Source organism: Aedes albopictus, chromosome 3, assembly GCF_035046485.1.
Source record: "Aedes albopictus strain Foshan chromosome 3, AalbF5, whole genome shotgun sequence".
Taxonomy (NCBI): domain Eukaryota; kingdom Metazoa; phylum Arthropoda; class Insecta; order Diptera; family Culicidae; genus Aedes; species Aedes albopictus.
This window is the reverse complement of record NC_085138.1, coordinates 375178474-375202984: the sequence shown is the minus strand read 5'-3', so window position 1 is coordinate 375202984 and position 24511 is coordinate 375178474. Positions and strand designations below refer to the sequence as shown.

General features: G+C 42.9%; 3 protein-coding genes across 3 annotated transcripts; 1 reads left to right on the top strand and 2 right to left on the bottom strand.

Annotated features, from left to right (window-relative positions):
- The first annotated feature begins 6573 nt into the window (after nucleotides 1-6573).
- LOC134291806 (uncharacterized) lies at nucleotides 6574-7569 on the top strand. The gene has a single exon (XM_062860030.1). It carries the CDS (start codon nucleotides 6877-6879, stop codon nucleotides 7567-7569), a length of 693 nt encoding a protein of 230 aa, XP_062716014.1. The 5' UTR covers nucleotides 6574-6876.
- A 47-nt stretch (nucleotides 7570-7616) lies between these two features.
- On the bottom strand, nucleotides 7617-8857 carry LOC109409857 (uncharacterized). The gene has a single exon (XM_019683360.3). It carries the CDS (start codon nucleotides 8685-8687, stop codon nucleotides 7617-7619), a length of 1071 nt encoding a protein of 356 aa, XP_019538905.3. The 5' UTR covers nucleotides 8688-8857.
- A 7381-nt stretch (nucleotides 8858-16238) lies between these two features.
- LOC115260572 (uncharacterized) lies at nucleotides 16239-18884 on the bottom strand. The gene has a single exon (XM_062858171.1). The coding sequence runs from the start codon at nucleotides 18882-18884 to the stop codon at nucleotides 16239-16241; it is 2646 nt and encodes an 881-aa protein (XP_062714155.1).
- Nucleotides 18885-24511: the final 5627 nt, after the last annotated feature.

Sequence of the window (24511 nt, the reverse complement as noted above, 5' to 3'; positions counted from 1 at the left end):
GACTACTTTTTACAGGTTTTTCAGAAGTTCTTCCAAGATTCATTCAAGAGGTCATAAAGATATTTTTTTAAAACTTCCTCCAGGGATTCCATCTGGAGATCCATCAGAGATTCTTCATAGACTTGTTCTTGGAATTTCCCAAAGTTTTTCTCTTGTCGTTCTTTTTGAAATGTATCTTGGAGTTCCTCGAGCAATCTCCCAGAGTTTTCTCTAATATTCTTAGTTGAAGCTTATTCGCTTATTCTCTTGGGTTTCCTTCAGGGATTAATTTAAGAATTTCTTCGGAAGTTTGTGAAAGGGCTCCTTGAGAAACCTCTCTAATAATTTCATCGGGAAGCCCTACAAGGTTTCCTTTCTGGAAGTCCACCAAATACCTATTCAATCAAGAAATACTCCAAGCTACAGGAATAGGAAGGTTAATGAGCTAGTAAGAGGATGAATGTGAGCTGCCCCAAGATTGAGTGAGTGAGTCAGTTACTGACTAATAAAGTTGAAGAGCTTATGGCAGGGAGCTTGAGTTAGTGATCAAGGCAGTTGGTGGGTAACGTGCAACTCAATCTTGTGAATTTTCCAAGTAACAAGTTAAATGAGTGCTCGTCTTCGTACGGGCGGTTCAGTGTATTTTTGGAGGCAAAGTCGAAATGCCGCTTTTTTCATTCGGATTGGCCGCGTTGTTGTCATCAATTTGAATGTGCACATCGTCGTACCCGTGCGTAGTTGTAGCGGTTCAGTTTGATTTCGGAGAAGAGGACACTTCGAAGGATGCTTATTGGTGAGCTCGTTCCATTTTATCATAATAATTAATGCTAAAGGATGTATAAAATTCTGCTCTGGTTGTATTTATCTAACAAATATTGAAAAGTTCGTCACGTCATGTGTCGGCGCTAGTTCCCAATGCACATTTAGTTGATAATAAATATTTTTCTTTTATTTTTTGCATGTACACAAAAATTTGAATGGTTCGTCATTTGTAATAGTTTAGTCAAAATGAATAAATGTTTTGACTCAAATAAAGGTTGCATGAATCACATCACTTACCAAAGTAAAACCAAATCATGTGACTCTCCCCCTCCCTACGCGGTAAAAATTCTGCACGCTCGATGTAAGGGAAAAATCCCTTAACTATTCAATGTCCTAATCAACATGATCAGAAAGGCTTTTACTTTGAGATCGCAATGCTGTCAGTGTTGATTTGAGGACCAAAATAAACCCACCGGAGAAATCAACTGAAAATCCCTTCGATTTGCACTACTGTAAAAACCAATACGATCCAAAGTGAAAAGCTGTTGATTCGGTGATGACTGTTTTGAGCATGAAAGTAAATATAGATGACAGGTGGTAGAAAGTGCTTCGCTTCGATTCACACCTCTCCAACAGATGTGAAGTACACGGTAAAAAATCTGCACTGTGATATGAACTGATTGACACTTGAATTCGCACTACTGTTCAATCAGTTTGTTATTAATTACATATCATTTGGCAAAGTACATCCAATGCCTCTTCAATTTTAATGGAACTTCACATCAATTCGTTGTTGACAATGTTTTGATTTCAAAACTAGAACTAAAAAAAAAAATGTGTTCAGCCGCAGCCAGATTCGATACCAGGTCCTTCAGAGTCACGATCAACTGTTTTACCACTACACTACTTCACATCTGTTGGAGAGGTGTGAATCGAAGCGAAGCACTTTCTACCACCTGTCATCTATATTTACTTTCATGCCCAAAACAGTCATCACCGAATCAACAGCTTTTCACTTTGGATCGTATTGCTTTTTACAGTAGTGCAAATCGAAGGGATTTTCAGTTGATTTCTCCGGTGGGTTTATTTTGGTCCTCAAATCAACACTGACAGCATTGCGATCTCAAAGTAAAAGCCTTTCTGATCATGTTGATTAGGACATTGAATAGTTAAGGGATTTTTCCCTTACATCGAGCGTGCAGAATTTTTACCGTGTAGTGTAGTGGTAAAACAGTTGATCGTGACTCTGAAGGACCTGGTATCGAATCTGGCTGCGGCTGAACACATTTTTTTTTAGTTCTAGTTTTGAAATCAAAACATTGTCAACAACGAATTGATGTGAAGTTCCATTAAAATTGAAGAGGCATTGGATGTTCTTTGCCAAATGATATGTAATTAATAACAAACTGATTGAACAGTAGTGCGAATTCAAGTGTCAATCAGTTCATATCACAGTGCAGATTTTTTACCGTGTACCAGTGATGGAATTACTCTCATCATGAAGCAATTCGCGAGTGTAAAGCCAACACAAGGTTTACTCACGATTCCGAAAGTAAACAGTGTGTGAGTTTATTCGCACCCGCCTGCTTCGTGAGTAAGAAGCAAAACAAAAACAGAAACACTCATGAGTTTTTATTCGTGAAGAACTTGGAGGTGCGGGAAGTGCATTTTATTGTGGTTATAATAGCAAATCCAGTGATTATCCAACATAAACTAATGCTTTATGTTTCATTGTTCCTGAAAAGCAGCACTGCCAGTCATTAAAATGCGTTTTTCGTCAAAATTTAAAAAAAAAACTCACGAAGCTTCGCGAATCACATGCGAGTGCTTGCCAGCTTCGTTTACTCACGAATAAAAAAGTGAGGGTATTCTTGGCCCCCTGTTCTTCACGAGTATGTTTGTTTTGGTTTGTGTCTGCTCAGCTGCAATCTTCATCATTTCCATCTCTGTTCGGAAGAACTCTTAGTAGAATTTTCTGAGGTACTTCTAGAGGAGTGACTCCTGTTTCCTAGAGAAATTCCCGGAAGAGCTTCCAGATTAAAAACATCATCCTAGCATAATTTAAAGCTCCTAAAAACATTCCGGGAAAATCAGCTAGAGTAATTCACGTAGGAATTCCTAAAAAATCTTGGAGGAACTTCTACAGGAATACCCGGCGGCACTCTTAGAGATAGTCCCAGTGGAACTCTTGGTGGAATTTCCGGAAGAGCACCATAGAGCATAGGTTCCCAAACTTTCTGGTGCGCGACCCTCTTTGGCCTGCAGACGTACTTTTCGCGACCCACCATATAAATTCTCTCATTTGTTGTATATTACAATAACATATTCGACTGTCCCTCGCGAACCCATGAATGAAGACCAGCGACCCCCCTGGGGGGTCGCGACCCACAGTTTGGGAAACCATGCCTTAGAGGAATTCCCTGAGAAACTCATGAAAGTATTCCCTGAGGAACTTATAGAGAAATTCCCGGAGGAACTCTTAGAGGGATTCGCGGAGGTACTCTTAGATTCAACACATGGATTCCTTTACAAATTCGTTTAAAATTGTTCCAATTATTACTGCAAGCTATTATTAGAATGTTTCCAAGAAATCTTTCAAAGATTCCCTCTTTAATTCCTCTAAGGGTTTCCTCTTTTAATGAAAATAATCTTAAAGGAATCGTTGGAATATTTCCCGAAGAAAACTCTTGATAGGCAATCCTTGGAGTCCTGGGCGTTCGTTAATAAACAAAAAGATAAAAATAATAGCATGAAACAATGTATACGACGGCAGCAAAGAGCATCCACAATGTATTTTTTTAACAGCTCTATAGAGTATACTACCGACAAACAGACGTGACAGTGGAAAAACCTTCATTGACCATGCTTTTAACGATTGTGGACACCTGTGGATACTGTTTTATCTGTTCACCCAAGTATCCAAAATGCATCTTCAAGTTCCACGTAGTTCAGATAAACTTTCGAATATAACTAACTTCAGAGGCTACCTGGATAAAACTAACCATGTTTGGGTAAAACTGGTGAAAACCATTCCTGCACCATACAGTGTACCAGCTACAATAAAGTGTATTGTAATGGAATGGTTCGCTAAAAGCTTTATAATACATTTATTATCTTTATGTAACAATATTTTATACTGCCTCTCTTACATTTGAACCATTTACTTTTCCGAAATTTTATTTTTCCGTGCGTTTTTTTTTTTCAAATTATTAATTCAGTTTTAGATTTTTTCCGTGCTTTGTTTTGTTGATATTCGTGACATTTTAAACAAAGTATAGGAAAGAGAAAAAAGTGAATAAGTTGAAACATCAATAGTCCTGTTGAACGACGCAGGTTGAACTTGCTGCATCTTTCTCTTACCCATTTGTCAATAAATGGGTAAGAGCTAGATACAGCAACTTCGACCAAGTTCAACTTACGTCGTTGAACAGGACTAATATAAAGTCAATTAAATGTTTAAATAAGTGGTAAATCAGGTGTCCTAAGGGCTTCAGATATGGCGGGCTAGGTATGTAGAGTGCGATGAGAGAAATACGGATGTAGGTCAACCCGGAAAGACGCCGGTAGATTACCGTAAATCAGTTGATGAGTTCAAACCTATTTTTTCTGTATTTGCATTTAGGGGAGTTTTCTCCCCTTCTCTCATGTGAACTTGCCTTCGACCACAACCGAATCAAATGCGATTGACGAAATTTAGTTTTGACGTAGAGCCATCTTTAACATATGGACTGGACTGGACACTGAAAAGACTTCTAATATAGGTTCGTCTGCGGGTTCGCATTATATTTGAAACGAACTGGACAGTTTTCTCATGAGTTGCTATGTATTTCAAACTTTAGTCGGGAGATTAGTTTAGGAGCCTCAATATTAAGCACGCTGTAATGATACTTACATATGTACCTCATCACCCACTTCATGCAACTACATTAGTGGTCTAATTACACTTAGCGCGCTCGGCATAGTTCCATCATGCCGCTCAAAGTGTTGCCACAAATAATGCTTAGTTTACAAAACCCGGTTATCTGGCTGGTGGGGCATGGGAGCCTAAGCTTCAACTGTTAATGCAATCAGAGACTACTCAGACTTAGACGTGGGCGATCCTATATATGAAGGGTTGTCCAAGACGCTCTGGAGAATTCCTAAAGCGCATTCTAATAATGTTGAACTTGATAGGTAGTCCGCACTATCAAAAATAGTTCTATTTAACATTATTTTCAGGTTAGTTTGGCTAGAAAGCCTAAGATGCCATTAACAGGAGGAAAATGACAAGATAATATTGTTCGTGCAGTTGAAAATCGGATTTTTTGACACGCGAAAATCGATTTTTCTCCTAAACCGTGTGTCGGACGTACGTCGGGCATAGTGCGCTAGGTAGAGGACCAGGTCCGCTGTCCAGCGCACTACGTCCGACGTTAGGTTTCACGTATGGATTTTGAGAAAATTCGATTGTCGGGTGTGGGGAAACTTCGGGTTTCAACCGCGACGACAATATAACCACCGACATGTCGGTGATATAACATTATATGGTTTATTTAATGTAAAACAATACAACATAACAAAAGGGAACCATTCCAAAAACATTTGATTGAATGTATAGCGAGCAGTGAAATTACAATTAAAAACAACACAGCGTAACAAAAAATAACTTTTGGTCTGTCTCAAGAGCAAACTTACGTGTCTCTGACAGATTTTGGGCCGCTGAATCCGAATCCGGGCTCAGATTTACTCCAACACGTCACAATTTTGAGCTATACCTCAATTTATAGGGCAAACTATGCGATTTTGGGTTTTTTTTACTGCAAGCCATTAAGCATGGAAATATTTTTTTTAATCAATCAAAAGGATAATTGATCGATTAACATCTAAATTAACAACTCATGCAAAATATTTCGTTTTACCAAATCGAATTTGATAGTTTTAAGCGATTTATGTTAGGTACGATATTTCCCATACAAGTCACCATCCAAAAGTTGCATGCAAGTTTTCATACTAACATAAAATATTTAAATCTATCAAATTTGATTAGGTAAAACGAAATATTTTGCATGAGTCGTCAATTTAGATGTAAATTGACCGATTAACCTTTTGATTGCTTAAAAAAAAAATTCCATGCTTAATGGCTTGCAGTCAAAAAAAAACCAAAACCGCATATTTTGCCCTATAAATTGAGGTATAGCTCAAAATTGTGACGTGTTGGAGCAAATCTGAGCCCGGATTTGGATTCAGCGGCCCAAAATCCTTCGGAGACACATAGGTTTGCTCTTGAGACAAAAAAGTGTTGCGCTGTGCAATTTATTTACGGTACATTGTATTGTTTAAAACCATACATGTATCATACAATGTGCGGTATATTAAAACCCACGTATCAATATACGTGTAGTGTATACAATAAAATGTATGGTTTTGCAAAAATATATATATGGAGAAAAATATTTTTTGTATTGTTACGATACTCAACAACCTGTACAATATATTGTAAAAATCCTTTTTACAATTCACCGAATGATGTCTACATTACATCTTATTGTTTTTGTATTTTTATTTTTACGGTGCTGTCTATTGTAAAAATGTTGTTCTAAATAGTACTGTTACAATACAACGTTCGGTTTTTCCACTGTATTTTTTATTCGGGTAACAATGAGCCTTGATGGAAACTTCGCACAAAAGTTTCAACAAGGCTCATGTTAGCCTTGAGATGGATTTTTAGGAAAATTGTTCTTAAGGGTTACGTCTCTGTGTCTGTGCTTCTCGTCTAGTCCTTTGATTGATGCTTTGATTACTTCCCAATACAATGGAGAAAGCTAACGCAGCAAGGAAATCGATAAGAACGCCGTTGAACGTAGGCCCGCTGTTTCCTATTTCTTATCAGCATCGATGTAGTTTCGCACTACGCGACGATCGTCCACCGGGCGTCGGTTTGGCAATGAATCTCAACCGGCGATCGGCGATGTTTAGATTTTCAAACTAATCTCTCCGACAAAACATGAGATCCCGTTGAAGGTGGTGTGGACACAGGCCGATGATCGTTTGAATGCCACTCCGATTCCTGTCTCGGTTTAAGGCCACTGAACGATTATATATGGTAGGCGGATCACCACGGGGATCCTCAGTATTGATCCGCACCGGTTAGTAACAATGAAAGTGCAGTACGACTTGGAAGGCGCTGTACTGAAGCAGAGTACGGGATTGAAGTCGGTTTCGAAGCATGTGCTGTACGGAGTGTTGCTGTTCGTGATCGTGGTTGGATGGGTGGTTTACCGGCAAGGCGAAGTTCTGCGGACAAAGGAGCTACCGTGTCAGGGTACGGCTGGAGTGATCGTTAACGGGGAAGAACCTACAACTACGGTGGTCCACGATAGAGAGATTCCGACTAGTACGGAGCACCTCAAGGCGGATAGCGTGGATAATCTGATCGGAACCCTGTTCAGTCCCTTTGTCGAGTCGGAGTCAGCAGTTGTGGAACTAAAGGTGGATACCGATGGTTTCTTGATTAAGTTCGGTGAGAATGTGGATAGCCTGGTGGAGTTGGCTAGAGATTCCGAAATCAACACGATGGTGGCGATGGCCCTGCAGGAGTTGATGCTTCTGGGTCAAGGGGATAAACCAGGGAAAAAGGTGGATGTTGGACTGGCTGTGAAGGAGGATTCGTACGAGGCGACTACAGCGAAGAAGGTGGAAGAACTATGGAGTTGGTCAAGTGGAAATCTGCTGGAGTTTAAGTTCCGTTTCGAGGATGATCATTGGGAGCTGGAAGGAGCCGCGGAGTACAAATCTAGTGAAGAAAAGGATTCAAATGAAGGTTCGGAAGAATCCACTAGTGGTCGGTAGTGGGAGTTTTCACATTTACATGTTAAAGATAATAAACTATTGTGCGATTAGTTCAGTTGTATTTCGTCGCTTTCTTTTGGATCATCATACCGATATGCCAAAGTCCACTGATTATTCTGATACCAGATTTTGAAGCCAATTGATCTTTTCTTAGGCCACTCCCAAATCTTGTTACAATTATCATTCGTACAGTTCACTTTACTCGTGTTGCAACTGCAATATGACTTAATTTCCAAATTTCTAATCGAGTTAACATATTTTGCAATGCAGTCATCCGCCAAAGTTCGCCACACATTATTGGCTTGGAAAACCCCGCTGAGTTGTAGCAGATTCTCGGCGTGCTGCTCAGGATAGGTGGTCGGACCAACTGCCATCCAGCCCATTTCAACGGATTTAAATTCTTTAGAAACCTCAACGCCGGGACATTCAAACTGGATCGTTTTGGTGTTGAGGAGTTCTTCCTTCGAAGTGTCAATCAACGTGTGTGTACTGCTAACGACATACGACAGCACCGAGTCCTCCAAACTAACGAAGTATCGTTCAGTGTCAAATGTACTCCAGGTCCAAACGTAATCCCGGTTGTACAATTTCTTCATATTTATCATCCCAGTTAGGCGTCCCGTCAACTCATCGGCACGATGGAAATCGAATGTTACCTGCAGCTCTTCGAATATCTTGAAGAACAGCTTTTGTCCAAAAGTTTTCAACTCGTCGCACACTAAAGCATTTACGATCAGCTCCCGGCCTTGCGGTCGTTTCAAGTAGAAGATGTTCTCGATCGGGTCCAAACGGTAGATCAAACTGGTTTCGCTTATGTTGAACATTTCCCAGCTGCGGTAAGAGCTTTCGTCGCATTGGTTGACCTTCTGATTGTCTCGATCGTCGATCGTTTCTGTTTCGAACGTAAGGATTGCGGAATCCAACACCTCGTTGCTCAGAGCCTCATCGGTATCCATCCCCTGATTAAGTCGATTGAAATACACGTACGTGTAGGATGCAAATGCAGTCGTGATGAACGCCAAAAATGTAAACGTTACCAGTAAAGGTTTCTTCCATTCCGCAAGAGTCCTTGCGGTTTCCGCTGGTGGTTGTTCAGCGTCGTGCTGCGATGACTTCATGTTGATCCGTTGACACGCTAGACTGCACTGATCATCTCAGTACTGAAGACAGTCTGATTGCAAAATGTTGATTTGTTAGAAGATCGCAATCGGCGATAAGTGTGTTAGATGCAAGGGTCAGGGACAAACTATCAACAGACCGGAACGGAGAAGGCAGAAGGGCGTACATTAACCGACTGGTTGCTTTCGTGACGGTAGAAGATGTGTTTACGAAATAGTCTACGACTCATTAATGTTGCCGCCTCCAAGAAAATAAAACCTTCTGTTTGTACAACCTCGTTGATCGATTTGTGAGTTGAGGATACAAAGTACCTTGCCGGTTCAAAATAGGGCTACTAACCCCAATTCAAGATGTCAAGCGACCTGTGCCGAGGAATAAATGATCGAGGGGGTGAAAATAGTGCTAGATCATTAACAGATCCTATGGGGTACCTGGGCACCCCTACAGTAATTCGTCCCTTACCGCCTTAACTCGTGGGCTCTGTCGTGATGGACCTTCTTTCCCATGTTACTCGTGGGATTCTAAAACAATCTTAAACAATAATTGGAAAAGAGTTAATAGCAGTAGTTATGAGGTTGACACCTTCATGCGAAGCTGGTTAGCTCGGTCTCCGCTAAGGAGAGCAGAGACAGAAGTTGTTGTACGCGAAGTGCCAGCGTAGAGAACCATTTCCTTCACGGGTAGCGTAACGGGAGAGGTCATAGATGGAAGAAGACCAGAATTGGTCTTCCCAGAAGACCAGAATTGGTCTTCCCAGAAGACCAGAATTGGTCTTCCCAGAAGACCAGAATTTGTCTTCCCAGAAGACCAGAATTTGTCTTCCCAGAACACCAGAATTGGTCTTCCCAGAAGACCAGAGTTGGTCTTCCCAGAAGACCAGAGTTGGTCTTCCCAGAAGACCAGAATTGGTCTTCCCAGAAGACCAGAATTGGTCTTCCCAGAAGACCAGAATTGGTCTTCCCAGAAGACCAGAATTGGTCTTCCCAGAAGACCAGAATTGGTCTTCCCAGAAGACCAGAATTGGTCTTCCCAGAAGACCAGAATTGGTCTTCCCGGAGTCTTCCAGAATTCCAGGTTTTCCAAGAGGACCAGAATTGGTCTTCCCAGAAGAGAAACATTGGTGTTCCCAGAAGACCAGAATTGGTCTTCCCAGAGTCTTCCAGAATTCCAGGTTTTCCAAGAGGACCAGAATTGGTCTTCCCAGACGACCAGAATTGGTCTTCCCAGAAAACCAGAATTGGTCTTCCCGGAAGACCAGAATTGGTCTTCCCGGAGTCTTCCACAATTCCAGGTTTTCCAAGAGGACCAGAATTGGTCTTCCCAGAAGAGAAACATCCCAAGTAACTATGACGCTGGATATAGAGCATTAATTTCGCTTTATATTTTATTATATGACATGCGATATAAAGTTGTTTTGTCATTTAGGTACCATTAAAGTAGGTTTAAATTCGAAAGTGGCGCTACTATTGTTGATTTAAAGCAAGCTTTACTGTGGTGATTGCTAAAGCATATAAAATGCTTGTGCCATATAGCTAATGCAATGAAATCGTATGGAATGTATACTTAAAGCATCATGTCAACAAAAGGAAAAAAGTATTTTTGTCAATTTTCTAGGTATTTTTATCTACCCATACCTGTTCCGATACTCTCAGTCTATTTTTTTTTTATTTCGGGAATTGAACGATGGAAGGAAGTCGGACGCGCTAACGCTGTGTGCTACGATGACAATGTATTTTGCACCTGGAAAAATGTGCAACATAAGATAACGTTTACTCAGATCGTGCCTTATTGAGTTGTGTTTTCAGCAGCTCTAAAAGTTGTGCTGGGGTCGGCATGCTATCAGTCATCTTACTTTCCCAAACTCATCCTAGTCGAAAACAAGTGATTACAGAACCGATTGATTCCACAAACAAAGATAATATTAATTTTTTTTTTATCTGTATTAACGAGATTTTTAGCCCTAGGCTAGTTCATCTCGGGACCCACGCTTTACTTCCCTTCCGAAGGAAGAACTCACTATTTTTTGTGAGTTTGTCGGAAGTGGGATTTGATTCCAGGTCCTCGGCGTGGTAGTCAAGTGTTCTAACCATCACACCAGATCCGCTCCACATGATAATATTAAGACATAAATTTGTCTGTGTGCTCAAAAAGCACAATAAATAAGGAACAATACAAACAGCGCTTTAATCCTTTCATTTATGAAATCGGAGCACTATGTTAAATAAGGAAACCAATTCCCCACATAAGTTTTGTTCCCTCAGCATCTGATTGTCTTCATGCCCCAACAAGAAAATTTTTAAACAGCAACATCTGAGCATGATAATCTAAGTGCTACGCAGCAATCCATGAAAATTTGGGTTTGTTTTCCTTTCTTTTCAATGGTTCTGTTTCTAAACATGTTTTACAGTTTATTTTTCTTCGAACTGAGTGTTTTTTTTTTTTCTGTTTTCAGTGATGGAAGCCTTAGTAAAGGCATATATAAAGTAATAAATGCTTGCATTATTGATTGCCATAAAGCTTTTGACATGATAATGCAATGAAGCATTAAACAACGGCCCTATAGAACTATACCGTACTGTCAAAATCCCATAATGCTTCAATGCTTTCATAATGTAGATGTAACGCTTCATTACTTGACAGATGTAGAATAAAAGTTATCTTGCATTAGCCAAGCTATAATACGATTGAATTAATGTTATGATATAATGCTTGTGGTTACTTGGGTAGTCTCCTATTAAGCGGATTCCTATTGCGCCCCCCGAGCAGTGATCTTATAAGAGTCTCGACATGTGGCACATCCCTACATGTGTGCTCTCTCAATCGCAGACGACCGCCCGACTACGACCCCATCGCATAGGAGGAGAACAGTATTAATCGGTGAGAGCTATCGTGCGGTTGTTTTTCTGTTCGAGGAATATACGTCTCAAACTGTATTGCCGTGTTTCTATTATCGCGATATCCGAGGGTTTCAGCCAGAACGCGTATCCTCTTCTTTTCAGGTTGGAAAAGTGTAATGAGTTAGCCAAAGTTGCTACATACATATATACATATTAGGCCTGTCCACTTTTTCAAAAATGTTGTGATTCTCAAGCGTGATTGCCCCCAAAATGCTGGTTTTCAGGATACATTTGGCTTTCACGATTTTTGGTAATTTTTGCTCAATTCCTACAAAATTGATGTCAAAGAAGCAAATAACCACAAAACATTGAAGAATATTATGCCGTTTTAAAATTTTCAACTTATTACGTATGTTAGGGTGTCCCAGAACAAAATCGATCAAAAAATAACTTTTTAAGGTTTTTCTGATTACAAATGTGATAATTACATATGCTTCCTTTAATTTTATTGGCATACATTGTTTGGAAAACTTGCAGCAAACAAGTATATCTTTCAATTTCTGCCGGTAGAATTAATTTTTGACAAGTTTTAGTGTTGTTATGATTTTTTGAAGTTCGAAAATAGTCGAAAAACACAAACTTGATTTGATGCACCTCTTAATTTCAATGGATTTGGCTGAAATGTTGACCAGTTACTGCTTTCAGGATACCAAACAAAATATGCGGGTGGACTTGAGAAACAGAGAACATTTTTGAAAAAATGGACAGGCCTAATACATATTTATATACAAATAGACAAATATACACACATATAAACATACAATCATACATACATCGACTTTTGTATGTATTGATTAACAACTCTGCCGTAGAAATAAACTGTAAATTACACAGCGCAACATTTTTTTGTCTCAAGAGCAAACTTATGTGTCTCCGAAGGATTTTGGGCCGCTGAATCCGAATCCGGGCTCAGATTTGCTCCAACACGTCACAATTTTGAGCTATACCTCAGTTTATATGGCAATATATTCGATTTTGGGCTTTTTTGACTGCAAGCCATTAAGCAAGGTAATATTTTTTAAGCAATCAAAAGGTTAATTGGTCAATCAACATCTAAATTAACGACTTATGCAAAATATTTCGTTTTACCAAATCAAATTTGAGAGATTTAAGCATTTTATGTTGGTATGTAAACTTGCATGCAACTTTTGGAGGGTGACTTGTATGGGAAATATCGTACCTAACATAAATCGCTTAAAACTATCAAATTCGATTGGGTAAAACGAAATATTTTGCATTAGTCGTTAATTTAGATGTTAATTTACCAATTAACCTTTTGATAGCTTAAAAAATATTACCTCGCTTAATGGCTTGCAGTCAAAAAAGCCCAGAATCGCATATATTGCCCTATACATTGAGGTATAGCTCAAAATTGTGACGTGTTAGAGCAAATCTGAGCCCGGATTCGGATTCAGCGGCCCAAAATCCTTCGGAGACACATAAGTTTGCTCTTGAGGCAGACCAAAAGTTAATTTTTGTTACGCTGTGTTATTAATCATTGTCAATATTGCAGGGAAATAATTCTCTGAGAAAGTATTCTAAAATTTTGCATAATTCTGGAGATATTCACATCAAAAGGACTGTCTTATTTATAGGACGCTGGGCGTTCGGGGCATCTGTCCTATAAATAGAACGCTGGGCGGATATGGGTTAAGATAAGTAACTCCAAAGTTGGAAACGACCTCTTCGATGCAATCACGTAACGAAGAGAATCAACGAACGGCGACAAAAAGAAATAATAACAGCGCTGAAGTTCCTTCACGGTCTTCCGTTGTCAACGCAAGTGCCAGCAGAACTCGAAAGCTTATCTAAAACGCAAATGATTAAGTTCATCAAAGAACTAGTAGTAAAATTGTTGCAAGACTGCCAAAGACAGACCGATAATGATGCTGCTGAGTTGAATGCTGGATTGTCCTGTACGCAAAAAGAGCTGTCAGTTTTTGTACTACATGGTAAATTAAACCGATGTCAACTAATAGCGAGCGTATCTTTTCGAACTCTGGATATATCTGTTCAAAAAAGCGAACCCCACTGTCCGATGAAATCATTATTACCATTTACTTCTTGAAATCGTATCTTCAAAGAACGAATTCAAATTGATGAGAACAGTTACTTGTTTTTTTTTTTATTGATGAATAAAACATATTCCTAACCAAAACATTGCGTTTTTAAGCACTTTGAAAATTTTCCCGGGATCCCGAGATTTCCCGGGACAAACAACAAATTTTATCCCGAATCTCGGGACAAGCAAATTGGTCGGGGAATGGAACCTCTAAACGCGTCTCAGAAAGGTACTGTCATTTCGGGTGAAATTGATGGACGTGATGGCAATTTTTATTTGTCAAAAATAAAGCTTTGAATTTAAAATAATTTGTAGAAAATGACCATCATCTGGCTCCAGAGTTATTACATGACAAGTTTACAGAAATCCTTTAATTCAGAAAAATATGCAGGTGATCCTGGAGAAATTCTAGGGTGCATCACTAGAAAAGATGATGGCAGGATTTCTGAAATTTCTGTTGTCCTGGAGGAATTCCTACATAACTCTCTGGAGGACATCCCGGAAGAATTTCTGTAGGAATTCCTGCAGAAATGCTTGGAGCAAATACTGTGGAAAACTGGAAGGAATTCCTCAAGAGTTCTTTGAAGGAATTTCTGAAAGTAATTACTGGAGAAATTCTGGGTGGAATCCTTAAGAAAATTTCTGAAGATATCTCGTGAGGAATTCCTAGAGTAATTTATGAAGGAATCCCTGGAATGATTTCGGGAGTAGTTCCTGGAGGAATGCCTGGAGGAACTTTTGGACAAAATGCTGGTGAAATCCCTGTCAAAATTCCTGGATCAATTCCTGAAGGAATCCCTAGAGGTATTCTGGAAGGAAGCGCAGGAGAAATTTCGGAAATAATTGCTAAAGAAATTCGGGTAGGAATTCCTAGAGGAATGGCTGGTGCGATTCTTAGAGATTTCCTGGAGGAATTCTTGGAGAAATTTCTGGAAAAATCCCAGGTGAAATCCCAAGGAGAATTCCTTGAGCAATTCCTGGAGAAATTCATGAAGAAGAAATTTTTCAATGAATATTTAGAGGAAGCTCTGGATAAATTTCTGGAGGAATTCCTGGAAAAAATCCTAGAAGATTTTCTGAATGAACCCCTGGAGGATTCCTGCAGGAATTCCTGAACGTGTTCCTGGAGGAATACGTGAGGAGTCCATTGAGAAATTCCTGGAGGAATGTGAAATCCTGGAGGAATTCTTGGAGAATTCCTAGAGGAATACATGGATAAAATCCATGAGGAATTCCTCTGGAAATTATTGTAGATATTCTAAAGGAATTCATTGATAAATTTACGAAGGGATTCCTGGGGAAACTCCTGAAAAAAATCTTGAAGGAATTCTTGGAGAAGTGCCTCGAGAAATTGCTGGATGAAATCTTGGTGGATTGCCTGGAAAAGTCTCTGGAGAAATTCTTGGAGGAACCCCTGGAGGAATTCCAGGAGGAGTCCATGGAGAAATTCCTGGGTGATTCACTGGTGGAATCCGTGAAGGAATTCCAGAAGGAATCTGTGAATAAATTCTTGGAGAATTCTTAGAGAAATACCTGGATAAATTCCAAGAGGAATTGCTAGGGAATTTACTGAAGGAACTCCTTGATTCTCTGTGGAAATTCTTAGAGAAGTTGTTGTAGACATTTTGAAGAAATTCCTGGATAAATTTATGAAGGAGTTCCTGAGGTAATTCCTGAAGAAATTCTTGTAGGAATTTCTGGAGGAGTTCCTTATGGAATTGCTGGATGAAATTTTGGTGGATTGACTGAAGGAATTCTTGGAACAATGCATAGAGAAATATCTGAACGAATCTCTATAAAAAAAATCCCTGAAAGAATTCCTGGAGGAATGCTTGGAGGAATTTCTGGAGGAATTTCTGGAGGAATATCTAGAGAAATTCCCTTGTGGAATTCCTGGTGGAGTCCTCGAGAAATCCCTGGAGGAATTTCTGAGTATATTGAGAAATTTCTTGAGAAGTCCTGCAGGATACTCTGATGGAATTTCTGGAGGTATTTCAGGAAGAATTGCTCAGGGAATGTCTGTAGGAATTCTGTGAGGAATCTCTCGAGGAACTCCTGGAGAATCTCTAGTAGAATTATTGGAGTAATCTTTGGAGGAATTCTTTGAGAAATCTGTAGAGGATTTTCTGTAGGAATCTCTGCAGTAATTCCAGGAAGAATCTTAGAGGAATCCCTGCAGGAATTCCCAGTGAAATCCCTGGAATTCCTGTAAAAATTTTTGGAGGAATCCTGTTGGGATAGATTTCGACGGAGTTCCTTGCAGCAAATCAATGGCCCAATTTAGGGTGGTAATAAGCTCAAAGCTAAAAAATGTTTATTTAGGTTTAGCAAAAGTTTAGCAATAATGTTTATGTGTACTTACAATTTAGTGTCCGTACTATCTCAATACAATCTATCTCACAACCTAGCCGTATACTAACTGTTTAACTAGCCTGTAAGTTTAACACGTAAGTACGCTAATTACGTTCAAAATAGATTCTAAGTTACCTTTCTGTTTATTCTAAATAATTCCAAATACTCGAATCCAAATACAAATCGATTTCACCAAATCTGTTTATCAATCTATCAGTACAACTGTAGTAGTCCTCAGTTCAATTTTGCCCGTCATCGTTGTTGACTGATGGTGCCTCCCGTATCGCCCGTTGGATGTATTGTGGCGCATGAGTTACCGACAGTGGGCTGTGCGGAGAACATCCTCCCCCGTGTGTCGCCTTAGCTTCCGGTTGGGCGTCACCAGATCCTTCTACGTCCAGCACAGCCAACTTCGTACATGGTCTCTTCAAGATCCCTGCTGAGGTCTGCACTTCTGCTCGACGCGCCACTCCGTCTTTTCCTGGAACCGTGACGATCACTCGTCCTCGCAACCACCGATTCCGGATATTCTCGTCCACCACTAGTACCAAGTCCCCGATGGTGATCGGTCGTACATCCTGGAACCATTTTGTCCGTCGTATAATAGTCGGCAGATATTCCACCACCCAACGACGCCAGAAGTTGTCCAGGGTGTGCTTCACCTGGTTCCAACTACTCCGCAATGCCTTGCCTTCGTCCGTAGGAAATTTCTCCGGTTCCCGTACGCCGTTCGAACTGAGCAATAGGAAATGGTTTGGCGTTAAGGATTCCTGGTCGGCCGTCTCCAACGGGATGAACGTCAACGGCCTCGAGTTCACCATGCTTTCCGCTTCCGCCAGCACCGTTGCGAATGATTCGTCATCCAGTTTCCGCATGACAGGAATGGATCCAAGTGCAGATTTCACGGCTCGAACCATTCTCTCCCAGCAACCCCCCATGTGAGGCGCGGCTGGAGGATTGAACTTCCACTGAGTCTGGGCATTTGTGAAGGTGCTGCCCAATTCAGTGTGAATTCTGCTGGTTTCCTCCTGCAGTTCTCGACTAGCTCCCACGAAGTTTGTCCCGTTGTCGGAATATATTTCCTGAGGAGAACCACGTCGCGCGATGAATCGACGAATCGCCTTCTTGCAGGCATCGGTGGTCAAACTGGCAACTAGCTCCAGATGAACGGCTCTAATTGTAAGGCAAGTGAATAGGCAAACCCACCGCTTTACCGTGCTTCGTCCGACCTTCACTGAATACGGACCGAAGATGTCCACGCCCACGTAGGTGAACGGGCGCACGAACGGTTCCAATCGCACCGCCGGAAGGGGTCCCATTTTAGGAGCAACTGGTGTTGCTTTGTACACACGGCACCACATGCAGCGTTTTCTGATCAGACGCACCTCCACCCGCAAGCGTGAAACGTGGAATTTCTGTCGCACCTCGTTGACTACGGTCTCGTCGTTGGCATGACCGTATTTGCGATGATAGAAGTCCAGCAGCAACTCCGTAATACGATGTTTCCTTGGCAGGATGATTGGAAACTTCGTATCGTAGGCTAATACTTGCGCATCTGTTGCTCTACTCTCCACTCGAAGTACTCCGTGATCATCCACGAATGGCGAAAGCTTCACAAGTCCGCTTGATGTAGGTAGTTGCTTCCTTGACGAATTCTTATCATCCTGTTCCCGCTTCAAAATTGCTACTTCTTCAGGAAACGCTTCGGATTGTGCTATCCGCCACAACAAGTTTTCGGCCATCTGTAGTTCCTTGCTGGTCACACCAATCGTACCAGGTGAATCCATTCTTGTGGTACGCAGATTGTTAGTGAAGTGGTAAACGTATGCCGTGCTATTCCGTAACCGTTCAAATTTTGAAAATCTTTCTGCGTCAATCACCGGTTGCATGACTAGATGACTGCAAACGACCGCCGCTCGTAGTTCTTCGTCGCTTTCATCCACACGTTCTTCTTCTTCGGGTCTCATCGGCCATCCTTCCTCGCGTTCGTACAGAAAATCTGGGCCCCGAAACCATCGGCTGTCTACGTTGCAAGAAGGACCTTTTCCCCATTTCGTTGCCTCATCTGCTACGTTGATCTTAGTCGAAATCCATTTCCATTCATCGATGTTCGAAAGGCTCAATATTTCGTCGACTCGGAATGCCACAAACTGGCGATACCGACGAGTGTCCGACTTGATCCACGAGCAAACCGTCGATGAGTCACTCCAGAAACATGTTTTTGTCACCTTCAGCCTATGGTTGTCTTCGATCGTTCTCCGTAAGCGAGCTCCAAGCAATGCGGCCATCAACTCTAATCGTGGAATCGAAAGTCCTCGGAGTGGTGCAACCTTCGTTTTCGACGAAACAAGCGCAACCCTGATCTGTCCTCGATCCACGATGCGGAAATATGCGACTGCTGCGTAAGCCTGAGCGCTTGCGTCCACGAACACATGCAGCTCAAGATTGTTGTAGCTGCTCGGATCGTATCCTGAAAAATAGCATCGAGGTATACGCAACCCAGTCATGCTTTTCAGAACAGTCAACCATTCCATCCAGCGTGTAGCGATCTCTCCTGGAATGTTGCTGTCCCAGTCCGTCTCTGTGCGCCAAACTTCTTGGATTAAGATTTTCCCATGGATGACAAAGGACGCCACTAAACCCAGAGGATCGTAGAGGCTCATAACCAGACGCAGCATTTCTCTTTTCGTTGGTATTGCGTCGCCGTCCAGCAAGATTCGCACCTTCTCGCAAAAGTTCAACGAAAATACAAATTCGTCCTTCTCTTGTATCCACGCCATTCCCAAGACTCGCTCGAATCCAACGTCCTTCTCCGGTAGCATGGTTTTCGACGGCTTCACATTCGCTTCATCCAGTTTCTCCAAAACACTCCTGTCGCTAGACATCCAATTGCGGATATGGAATCCGGCTCACTTGTGGACCTCGACCACTTCCTTTGCAACCTCGAATGCTTCCTCAGCCGTATCGAAGCTGTCCACGTAGTCGTCCACGTAATGCCGCTTTTTCACTGCCTCTGCTCCTCGGGGAAGTTCTGCTTCTTGTTCGGTCGCGTTTAAGTTTTTAACGTACTGCGAATGGGCTGGAGAGCAGGCAGCTCCAAATATCGCTACATCAGACACCATGGTAGTCATCGGAAGTTCTGGAGAATCTCGGTACGGGAACAGCAAGGCACTGCGGTCCTGCGCTCGAACTAGCATCTGTAGAAACATTTCCTTGACATCTGCTGACACTGCCACTTCGCGCTCCCGATATGCAAACAGGACAGATAATAACGATGTCAGAAGATCTGGGCCCTTAAGCAACATGGAGTTTAAAGATACCCCGTCGACCTTCGCCGCTGCGTCCCAGATAACCCGAACTTTTCCTGGCTTCTTCTCATTGACGACGACTCCAATCGGCATATACCAGGTACGCCGCAGATCAAATCCTTCGATTTCTTCCGCTGTCGCTTCATGTATGTACCCCTTGGCGGTGAAGTCTGCTATTTGCTGTCGCACACTGTTATACAGCTCGGGGTTTCGGGATAAACGCTTCTCGAGGCACTTGAAGCGTCGTTCCGCCATCGGTTGACTTTCCGGAAACTCGATATAGTCATGCTTCCACAGTAATCCTATCTCAAACTTCCCAGTACTGGTACGGCGCGTAGTTTCATCCAGGATTTTGTAGGCTCGTTCTTCTTCGACTCCTTTCATCTCTGGCACGACGGCAACTCCCAGACTGTCGACTTCGAAAAAGCGCCGAACGTACTCGTGAAGGTCAACGGTACTCGGCTCTGCGTACATGTGGAGCTGCGTTTGCATCGTGACCGCCTGTGACCTCCGTAGACTACCGCATACCGCCCATCCGATCCTAGTTTTTGTTGCAATCGGCTCGTTCAATCCCCCTTCCCGCAGCTTCAATGTAGCTAGCAGATGACAATTGCTCTGCCCTATCAGGATTCCTGGTACCGCGGACCTGAAGCTTTTCACCGGGAGTTTGTCGAGATGTGCGAATCGTGTTGCCAGCTCTGCGTAGTCCGTGGTCTGTTGCGGTAAGCCGAGGTTATCGACAGTATACACATCCGAAAGCTTGTAGCGCTTGCTTCCACCGGTCTCGGATATCTCCATCGTTACGACTTCTGCTCCGGTGATAGTTTTGTTAACGCCTCCAGTCCATTCGATTCGTAGCGTCTCCACCTTTCCTTGGACACCAAGAGCTTCTGCGATCGACCGCTCTACGAGTGTTACCGACGATCCGTCGTCCAAGAGCGCGAAGGTGTCGAACTGCCCATTTTTACCGAACAGGGTAACTGGAAGGATGCGGAAGAGCGTTGATGACGATACCTGACGATGAACGGTTACGACCGCGCTATTTGTTTTCGCCGCTGTTGGTGGATCGAAGTGAAGCAAACGGTGATGTCGTTTGGGGCAGCCGTTGATCCCACAAACTTCCCCTTTGCACGGCCAGTTTGCGTGCGATGTGAGACAGCGACCACAAAGTTTGTTCACCTTCACCGCCTTCCATTTGCCATCCAAGTCCAACGCTTTGAACGGCGCACAGTTTTCGATGTGGTGGTTGTCGACGTTGCAAATTGCACACTTCTTGCCACCGATCGCGCCGGAAGCTCCATCTTTCTGCTTTCCTCTGCTTCTTTCGGTCGTGGTTCTCGGCTCCTCTTCTCGACAATTCGTTTTCGGTTCCGTTGAAACGTGCGTGTTGACGAAAGATTTCTCCTTCGGACGAATTCGTTGGTCTTTAACGTTCTGCGAAACGGCTGTCAGCTGCGTTACGCCGCTTGCGGCCGAAGATATTTTCGCCATGTATGCACTAAACACGTTCAAATCCACCTCCGCAGCCTGTTCTTGGTGAAGCGCCCAGTTGAATTTCACTGCTGCTGGTAGTTTGTCCACCAGCTCTTGGAGTAGAATCGGGTTGGCAAGATGCCTCTCCAACCCGACCGCTTTCAGGTGACCACACAGATTCTGAACCACTAGTCCAAAGCTGACCAGTGTCTCCAACCGGTCCGGTTTCGGAGGGGGAGTTGCCCGAACCTTGGCGATCATGTTATTCACGATTTGTTCCGGCCGCCCGTACAGTTGTTGAAGAGTGGACATGACCTGAGGAACCGTCGACGGGTGGAGTAAAAAGCTGCCTACTGACTCCTTCGCACATCCTTTCAAACTACGCTGCAAGCGTAGAAGATTTTCTGCGTTGGAGTATCCGCAAGCTTCCGTCGAATGCTGATAACTGCTGATGAAAATTGGCCAATCGATCGGATCGCCAGAGAAGACTGGCAGCTCTTTGGTAACCACCTGCCTAGCAGCTATTTGGTGAGCGGATGGTCCTACTTGGCCGATTGCTAGAGGTGGAACAAGAGGAATCCCCCCACCAGACATCCCAGGCAGACAATCGTAAGCCGAGTTCGAAAGAGGAGGAGGTGGAGGAGGAAGAAGATTAGAGCAGTCGTCACTTGCAGCTTGGTCTAACCATGCCGCCGGAGGAGGAGGTAATGGAGGAGAACATCCGCCCTCCGATGCCCAGTGCTCGTTCCGATTTACGAACTGCTGTGCCACATCGTGCAACTTCCAGTATTCTTGCTCTGCTGTATTTCGCTCGCGAATGGCTTCTCGTTCACGCTGAAGGCTTACTTCCATCTCCCTCTGCAACTGTTGCTCAGTTGTACGCAAACCCTGAATTTCGTTCTCTAACTCTGCCCGCTGAAGTTCGAGGATTTCGCATTCCCGGTTGCGTCGGCTCAGCTGCTCCCGCAAATCCGCATCCAGAGCACGCATCTGGTTTTTTGTCTCGACGAGCTTCTTTTGCAGCGTTTGTATCTGCAATTCTTTGGATGTTATACCGTCCTCACGTTTCTGGAGCAGATCTAGCAAATCTCCTCTCGATGTGCTGACTTGTTGTAACTCTCCATTCAGAGATGCGATCTGGTCCGTCAGGCAAGCATTCTCACGTTGTAGTTGCCTGAGCTGATTCTGCATACCAGTTTCCGAATCGTGGATTACTTTCAGCTCCTCGGCGTGCCGTATCTGCAGACTTTTGAGTTGACTCTCCAGACCCCGCTCTCGTTTCATTCCCGTATCGATGTCGAACTTTAGTTTTCGCAGCATTTCATGCATGCTCCAATGTTCCACTTCCATCTGCTGTTGTTGCTGGATAGCCTTAGCGTTTTGTTGTCGCAGTTCACCGGTTTCGACACTCCACCGTTGGTATTTACTTGGATTGACGCGTTTCACCTTCGGAAACGCACCGGCCGGCACTACCTCGTCTAGCTTCAGTAGATCTGAATATGGTTTGACATCGACGGTAGGCAAACCTGGCAAACCTGGTACGCCCACGTCATCAATTCTACCGATACCTTCCATCGGTTCCTCTGACGTGTCTGCAAGAGGCAAGCTTCCCAAAGCGTCTGGGATAGATTTTACCTCTGATCCCGTATCTTTCAAGTCGTCGTCGACGGCCGTAGGAAACACGGCATCGACAATCTTCAGTGGCGTTGAAGAGGGATGTACTCCCTGCGGATGCCCCAGACTCGTATCCTCCGCATCCACGGGCGTCGAACTCGGCCCGACAGCTTCACTCGCCGTCTGCTTCACCCAATCTTCCGTCCGTTGCGCACTCCTCTGGCTGCTCCGCATACTGCGTACACTTCTCCCCTCTCCTTCGTCCTGTCGATTCAACAGTTCATGTTTTCGAGCGATGAACTGCTTTTCACGCTCCATTCTTTCCTGAAGCTCCCGTTCATTGAGGGCCCGTTCCCTCTCGATCCTCTCACGACTTAATTCTTCCATTACTTTCTTCTCCTCGTCGAGACGCTGCAGTTCTCGAGCCATTCTAGCCGCCCGAGCACTAGATGAGCTAGAAATTACGCTGATTTGACTCCTTGCCGACCCCAACGCGACCGAAATCTCGCTTCGCATACAAGAAGTACAAACAAAGCTAGTGGAACGTACTGTAACCGTGTTAACGTTCGCACAAGAGAAGTGGTACCAGCTGTTACACTTCTGGCATTCCACCATATACTTCTCTGCGTTATTGGGCCGGTCACAACCAGCACATTCTCGAGACTCACCTCTGCCGCTATCAACGATTGAAGGGATGAAAGAATCTTCCGATGATCGATCTGACATCCGATCGCCGTCGTCGCCCGAGATGGGGGGATTCGCATTCACCTGCTGAGCCCTTGTCTGCGAGCGGGTTTGGCGAACATTTGCTTGCGAACTCATCCTACTCCGGATAAATTCTTTGAGGAATGTTGGGATAGATTTCGACGGAGTTCCTTGCAGCAAATCAATGGCCCAATTTAGGGTGGTAATAAGCTCAAAGCTAAAAAATGTTTATTTAGGTTTAGCAAAAGTTTAGCAATAATGTTTATGTGTACTTACAATTTAGTGTCCGTACTATCTCAATACAATCTATCTCACAACCTAGCCGTATACTAACTGTTTAACTAGCCTGTAAGTTTAACACGTAAGTACGCTAATTACGTTCAAAATAGATTCTAAGTTACCTTTCTGTTTATTCTAAATAATTCCAAATACTCGAATCCAAATACAAATCGATTTCACCAAATCTGTTTATCAATCTATCAGTACAACTGTAGTAGTCCTCAGTTCAATTTTGCCCGTCATCGTTGTTGACTGATGGTGCCTCCCGTATCGCCCGTTGGATGTATTGTGGCGCATGAGTTACCGACAGTGGGCTGTGCGGAGAACAAATCCCTTCTAGACGAATCCTAGGAAGAATTTCTGAAGAAATCCCAAGAGGAATTCGCGAAGGAATCCAAGGATAAGTTGTTGAAGAAACTCCAGGATGAAGTACTGAAGAAATCGCACAAATAGTTATTGGAGAAATCCCGTAGAAATCTTGAGAAGAGTTCGTGCTATGCCTAAAGTAGTTCCAAGAGGATACCCTAGAGAAACCCCAAGAGGAATCCGGGAAGCAATCCCACGAGGAATTCCTAACTACGCTGCCATAGTGCCGCGTCGAAGTGAGAGTGGGAGCGCGCGTCCAAAGGATTTGCTGTTGTTGATATTCTTCTTAGCGGCTTCGCACACGCGCAGTCCCACTCTCATGCGTAACTATAACGGGGACCCTTATCGCTAAACAATTCCTGGAAGAAGTCTTGGATTGATTATTTGAGGAGTTTTTGAAAGAATTACAAGAGGAATTCCTTAAGAAATTTCAAGAAGAGAGGAACTTCTAAAGTTATTCCTGAAAGAATTTAGTGATTTCTGGTTAATAATTCAAAGGATTTTCCTCAAGAATTTCAGTACAAAATTGTTAAGGAATTCCTGGATTAATTTTTGAACAATCTCTAGTAAAATTTTCTGAAAGAGTTCCTGGAAGAAATTTCAACAGAAATATTTGGAATGATTCCAGATTAATTCATTGGAGCAATCTCTAGCGGATATTTCGAAGGAATATTTGGAAAAATCCCAGAAAAAAAATCTCTGAAGGTATACATGTAGAAAATCCGAAAAGGGTATCTGGTCAAATTACTATGGGAATCCTTGAAAAA